This window comes from Eimeria acervulina, genomic scaffold (genome assembly GCF_000499425.1).
Source record: "Eimeria acervulina Houghton genomic scaffold, Eah_scaff48, whole genome shotgun sequence".
NCBI classification, from domain to species: domain Eukaryota; phylum Apicomplexa; class Conoidasida; order Eucoccidiorida; family Eimeriidae; genus Eimeria; species Eimeria acervulina.
The window spans coordinates 8,792-15,481 of record NW_013547311.1 but is presented as its reverse complement, the minus strand read 5'-3'; the positions used below and the strand labels follow the sequence as shown (position 1 = coordinate 15,481).

Genomic DNA, 6,690 nt, shown 5'->3' with positions numbered 1-6,690 from the left:
AATTCGAGACATCCGGTGAGGCATGTTTTTGGCAACCAGGTAGTCGTCTGGCTGCTAAAAGTACAATAAAAGACGGCTGTCCTTCTTTTGTGCTTTCGGTCGGCTGGCAAGCGAATGTGCAAAGAATGCACTTCGGGGCTACTCCCAGAGGTTTACCGCAGGGCGGGGAAGGGGCGGTAGACTATCAATTTTCCACCCGTGTGGAATGCGTTGGAAGCACACCTCAAAGAATATTTGCTTGTGAGTTCGTTGCAGCTTTTCTCCTGGCCCAGTCGAGCCCCAGTCAGAGCGGGCTGCTGCATCATCTTCATCGCAGCAGCTGTCTAGTCAGGCTGCAGTCCCACGGGTAGGCGCAGAGTGCAATGGCCACTCGAATTCTTGTACCATGGCTGCTGTCTATGCACTTCGGGTGTCACGAGCATGCAGTTGGTGAAAATATGTACACACTTCGGCTATCGGTGGTCAGAGAAATCGAGTCGTCAACGTCATACTTTGACTGTCATTGCCTTTCTTTGGCAGTATTCTGGATCGCTGCCCTTCTTGGTTTTACCCTGTTGCAGCACCTGGGAAGTTCCCCATGAGACATTGCTCAGTGGAGAGGAATGCGTACATGGATCCGTGTGCTAAATGAGATGCTGCGGTGTCGATGTCTTCTCAGCAAATCTCGGGACGAAGAAAATGCTGCTCGTGAGGCGTACTAACGCACTGCTAGAGGCGGGTCCATTAACTGCATCTGTATGTGAATGGAAATATGTGCAATTATTTAAGAGTAATGGTATTTGTACCGTCTGCGTTGCTTGTCGCTCAAGCAGCACCTTTCTGTCACTGTCTGTTTGGGCAGCTACGCGCCTTAACACACTTCCCTGGGATGCCCTGCCATCATCCTTTGGCCCTTTGGGTGCCAACGGCTGCTCGATATCTGAGGCAAAAGCAATTACTTAGCTTGTGAATGGAACCATCTTCCAGGAAACATCTTTATGCACCGCCCCTGTGGGTGTATGCACAGTCGAGGAGAAAGTGTGCTTTCCTCTTACCCAAACTAATCTACTTCGTCTCTATGATGAAGTCGTCCAGCTCCGTCTAAGAGGTTTCCTGCGTGCTTACGAACAGCCTACGCCCAATGTATGGAAATGCACTTGCGTCGCTCCGCATTTGCGTAGGTCCTCTTACACAGGAAAATGGGACTTGTGAATCTTAGCACGGGCAAAAGGCATATACGTAGCATATACGTTGTCTTAGACTCAACTGAACTAGCCTGGGTGAATAATTGCCTACCTCGGCGTACCAATTGGTGGCGCCTCTGATCGAAAATGGGAAGCACTTCCCCGCAGCATAAGCATCAGCCGCGTACGGCACCGTGGAATGTTAGTATTCCTTATATGCAATGGCGCTGGTCTAGGGAGTCATAGTAGTTCCCTTGATCTGCTCTTCTGCTGGAGGCCCCGATGCAGCGAGCGTTGCATCGGCAGCACGGCCCTCCCAGTACGCGCATGTTAGGGGCCTCTGGATACTCATTTGAGAAATATACATCCGGCATAAAAGTGATGTTGCGGAAAGCTTTGGACAGGGGAAACACCACAGAAACGCCAAAGGACCCTCCTTTCCAAAGGAAGGAGGGTCCTCCGCGGTACATACCCAGTTCCGGTCCTGCTTGCCTTAACGCTTGCACTCTAACCTGGGGCAAGCTATACTCAGGCTGAAACGAATCGCTTCCTGGCATCTACAAAATATGCTGTACCCTAATGCGCCGCTTTCCATTTTTCCGCCAGTACTGGGCTAGCGACGCAGCCTCCCTAACGGGCAGTGGAATGACTGGTGATCTTGGTAGACATTGAAGGGATAGAAGGGCTATTTGGATGTACACTTATTAATGGCAAAATGAGTTTTTGTAGAGGTCCTGGCCTGTTGTTGTGCCTTTTCTGTCAGGCTTGCGGGGGGTTCGTCAACGTCCGTTGGAAGAGAGCGCATGCGTGGTATTCCCCGGTGACCTTTCCCCACGCATGAAACAGGCCGGGAAGATTTGAGTTGTTCTGTCATTATAAAGGTTTTAAATGAGATGGCATGGTACCTTCTTGCCTGGATGGATGCGATGGGCTGGAGTTCGGGGTCAGCCCCGAACTGCAAAGCCCGGTACTTCCATCTGCTGGTGGTCGAGCCGAGCACCATGAAGCAAGAGTGCAGACATTCCTGCCGAAATATCGGCTCCTGTGGATAACTGCAGACACTAATTTGTGTCACAATAATAAATAATCCCTCAAATTTCGAAGATTCCTTTACTCTCCATTGTTTTTAGTTCAGAACGAAGCCACGGCTCCCACTGGACTCGCCGGTCAGCGCTGCGACAGCCACGGGAATCAGAAAGAAGAAAGCCGTGCAACAAGCTTCTACTGAGAGATATCCTTTCAGTTTTAAACGTTATTCACAGTAATTAATGAAGCAGTCTACGAGGTTGGCATTCTTCGCCGCCGTTTCAGTTGCCTGTAAGGGAGGGGGGAGTTCCGTTGTCTGCAGACTTTGTTTGTGTTAAGGGCACTCTTCCTTGCTCTGTCCGGTGCCTTTTTTAACCAAGTGTCCCTGATAGGATATATCCTGCTACTCCGCTCAGTTAAGAAGTCGCCGTTTAAATGGGGTGTTCAGGGAGCAAGGCCACGGCGGCCGCCTGTCCCCAGTCACCTGCGGCAAAGCCCAGTAATGAAAAGCCAAACAAGACTGAAGGTGAAGAGGAAGGGCCAAATACGGGCCCTGGTGACACCGTGATGTCTCCTGAAGCCAACGGGAGCCCCTCTCCGGACGCCGCTCCCGCGCAGGAAAAGGACGTGCTAGAAGATGTGGACCCTCTGGAAGGAGTTGACTTGACGATACCCGAGGACTGTGAAGAGGTTGCTATGAAGAATGGGGTCACATACAGGGGCGAGTGGAGGAACGGAAAGCAGCATGGACGCGGGGAGCAGCGGCAGGCACATGGGGTAGTGTACACCGGCCAGTTCAATCAGGGGCAAATAGACGGATTCGGAAGACTCACTCGGGCAGACGGCAGTAAATATGAAGGAGAATTTGTTAAGGGGAAGGCTGAAACGCGCACAAGACCAGGGGTATATACCTTCCCCGATGGTTCGAAGTAAGATACGCACTGCTTATCATTTCTTCCCGTATTTCTGGTGACTTGGCATTAACAAACACACTGGGGACAGTGGCAGTATGACTGTGCCTACACAGGGATCCGCCTTTAGTTTTTGTCAATGTCATTGTGCTTCATAACAGTTGTGACCCTGCGGATTTGCACATTCTTTTCCCTGTAGGAAGAGCAGCTTGTATAGGCGTGCATTCGTGCACCAAATGCATGGGCGTGCGTTCATGCATCCAGTTGAAGAAGCGTAGAGATGCACAGTCGTATGCATTGACTTTGGTGCGTCTATGTGTTCTTGTGAGTGTTCTGCGCCGCCTGCACCGAATCGCTGGCCCGCCCATGCTTTCGTCCGACTACCCAGTAGTGCTTGTGCTTCGAGGCTGTCCTGTGTCTTGTTTAACCCTATCCTTAGCTGCGTGTTTGAACACTCTTCTACATGCATGTATACATTGCTTAAGCACTTGTTCTTGTTCCGGTAGTCCCCGCGTTTCGCTCTCTTGTGCCATAGGTACGTTGGCCATTGGAAACAAGACAAACGCCACGGTGAGGGGTGCGAGACGTTGGCTGACGGCTCAAAGTACCGCGGCCAGTTCGTTGATGGGCTGAAATCTGGCCACGGAGTCATGACGGCTTCGAATGGAGATACCTACGAGGGAGAATTTCAACAGGGAGAGATGAGCGGTGAGCCTGCAAAGGTGGCATTCGAGCTAGGAAAACTGCGCTTCCAGAGTTAACCGAAAGGAGCAGAGACGCTTGCCAGAAGCAAGTCGAAGTAGTTAGTGGAGAAGCTCCTTGCTACGAGAAGCGCTGCAGCGCCGAAGAAGACAGAGGACGTTCCGTGACGCTAACCCTGCCTCTTTTTTGTCGTCATTGTTGTTGTTGCTTGCTGCTGTTGAGTGCGGCTGCGTACTGGCGCTGGCGCATGTTCATGCATGTTGGGTAATGTTGCTGTTGGATGTTGCAGCAGGTCGTTGCGGCTGCAGATTGGCTCTTCTATGCGCTGCTGAACGCGTCTATTGCTGCATCTGTGCGCTAATTGCGCTCACCTTTGCTGTCGTTGCCGCTGTCTCACAGGCCACGGGCGATATTCGTGGCCGGATGGGCGGGTGTACGAAGGGGAGTGGAGAGCGAGTCGCATGCACGGAAAAGGCACTTTCTACTTTACAGACGGCAGGAAGTACGTAACCGTATCAACAGTATTTGCTGGTGCGGCAACTGCAGCAACTGCAGCAGAAGTAGCACGCGTGGCTGCGTTTCTGTGCTGTTGTGATGATCCGTGCCTGTGCCCCGCAGTCGCGCAGAAAACACATGCATCCACTGTACACTTCAAATGGCAGGGGAAGTGAGTGTGCCATGTACAACGGTGTAAGCGGGCTGGGCTATCGTTGATTGTTTTTCTGTTGTGAACAGGAGATTATATGCATGTATGTATGGACATATGGCAATGCATGTCTTCCTGTGTGTATGTTCCTTGGCTCGTTCTGAAGTGTTAATTTGGCATACACCTATGAAGATGCCCATCTTTGTAGAGCTGGGCGGGCTGGGAAGTGTATTTGAATTCTAGGTGTTCTTTAAGAGCCTCGGGATCAGAGGAACTGTTGCCAGCGTGCTGCTCCGCTGCTGTTGCTGCTTGTGCTGCTGTGGTTCTTGCTCTACTGTTGCTTAGATATGAAGGCGATTTCGTGGACAGCAAAATGCAAGGGGAGGGGTGTCTGACATGGCAAGACGGCTCCTCTTTCAAAGGCCAGTTCAAGAACGGGCTGCCGCACGGAGAAGGCCGCCACACGCCAAAGGGGGGCGCACCTTCACCTCTAGGTGAGAGGCAATGCAAAGGACGGCAGAGGAAAGGAGATATATCCCTCGAAGACAGGGACGGGGGGCGAGAGGGGCAGACGCAGCAAGGAGTAGTCGTCGCCGGCAAACGGGAAAGCAAGCTAGCAGAGAGAAATAAATAGACTAGACCAACGAACGCAGATATAACAATACACGAAACATACCCTCATTTTCCCTCGCATAAGTGACCAATGCAAATGTCCTGATCTACACATAAACAGACAAATAGACCCGTAGACACGGCCATAGACAACGTGCGGTATGGGCTAGTTCCATGCCCATAGATATCAGGGCGCCTCTTGGGAAGCATTTTGTGGACTTGTGGTGCCTGTGTTGTGGAACTTGAACTTCTAATTATGCCGGAAAGTATTCTCGCGGGTCTGTCTCGTTGTCCGCTCATAGGCTGTTGTGGCTCCTGCTGCTTTTTTGCTGTTGCTGTTGTGCGGCTTGCTGCAGCTCTCTGGAATCTTGGCGTACGGGTGAAGTGGCTAGAGGGCCCAGCTGCAGTTCAAGCCGCTGCAAACAGTGCCACTGAAAGCCCCCCTGGGGCCCTTTCGAAGCGGAACTCTGCTCAGAGTGCTGCTGCACAATCAGGGGAAGCGGCAGCAGCAGCGGCAGCAACAGCGGCACCAGCCACCGCAGCAGCAGCAGCAGCAAATTAGATGCTTTTTGCAGTCGCTTTTGCAGTGGATATGCGCTTTGGACGTAAGGAATTGAGGGCGGGGGGTTGCACCTTCATTCGCAGAGCAAACCAAGCCAGGATACCGTAGGGGGTGGGGGGGCATGCGGGGGTCTTCTAGGGTGCCTTATGGGGGCACCCTTTAAGGCCACCCGCGAGGGTTAGAGAGGCTTGTATGCCTTCTTTTGCCTTTTGGGAAGCAGCTAGAGAGGGCTGTGTGGAATGGACGATCGTGAGGTAAGGCCTTTAGCAATGGGGAGCTCGTTCTGCCAAAGGGGAGAAGCAACGAGGAGCAAGAGCGACCCAAACAAAGATTGGCAGAGCTAGGCAGTAGTAGTGGCAGAGAGGCAAAAACAGGACAACCAAGAGAGACAAGAAGGCAAACAAGACATAAAAACAGGGCTTGTAATGGCAGCGATAGAGAGATAGATATGCAAAGACGCAGAGACGGAGACTTGTACAAAGACCAAGCAGTAATTGGCATAGAGAAGGCAAGCAACAGCTGTCCAGTTGGTCTTTTATTCCACATACAATGCAGAGAGACGTGCAATAGTAGAAACAGGGAGAGCATTGAGCAGGCAGCCTCTGTACAGGCAGCCAGTGTGTGGTTTCCAAGAGCAAATGCATTTGCCACCTGAAAGTGTATCCACAGCTCATGGGGAAAGGAGGCAGTACGCCACACGTCTGGAAGAATAGAGACAACGAAGAAGTTGAAGTCGCAGGGGACAAAAAGCCAAAAAAACGTGTATGTCCGACAGACGGGCGAGGCCGTCGTGAGTGTTGTGCGAGGCCTGTGCATGCAATGGGGTCCATCCCTCCAGCCGACGACGGCAGGATGCAGGCGCCACTGTACATTGGTGTCTCCGTGGCTACCAGATAAAAGCCGAAATAAGCGCTAGCCTTTACACGAACATGAAAGACGGAAGAAACATGAACGATGCGGGGTACGGAACAGTTACGGCATTTGCTTATGCCTATTGCAGAACAGCGCCGAAGGAGATCAACCGGGGCGACCGTTTGCACAGAACTGCTCCGTGCACATGCCAGGCGC

General features: G+C 52.0%; 1 protein-coding gene across 1 annotated transcript; it reads left to right on the top strand.

The window, feature by feature from the left end:
- Nucleotides 1-2,756: 2,756 nt before the first annotated feature.
- Nucleotides 2,757-5,622, top strand: EAH_00009560 (MORN repeat-containing protein, putative; the record flags this gene model as incomplete). Its single annotated transcript, XM_013391892.1, has 5 exons — nt 2,757-3,118; nt 3,636-3,808; nt 4,202-4,469; nt 4,794-4,942; nt 5,417-5,622. The coding sequence occupies 5 exons, from the start codon at nt 2,757-2,759 to the stop codon at nt 5,620-5,622; spliced, it is 1,158 nt and encodes a 385-aa protein (XP_013247346.1).
- Nucleotides 5,623-6,690: the final 1,068 nt, after the last annotated feature.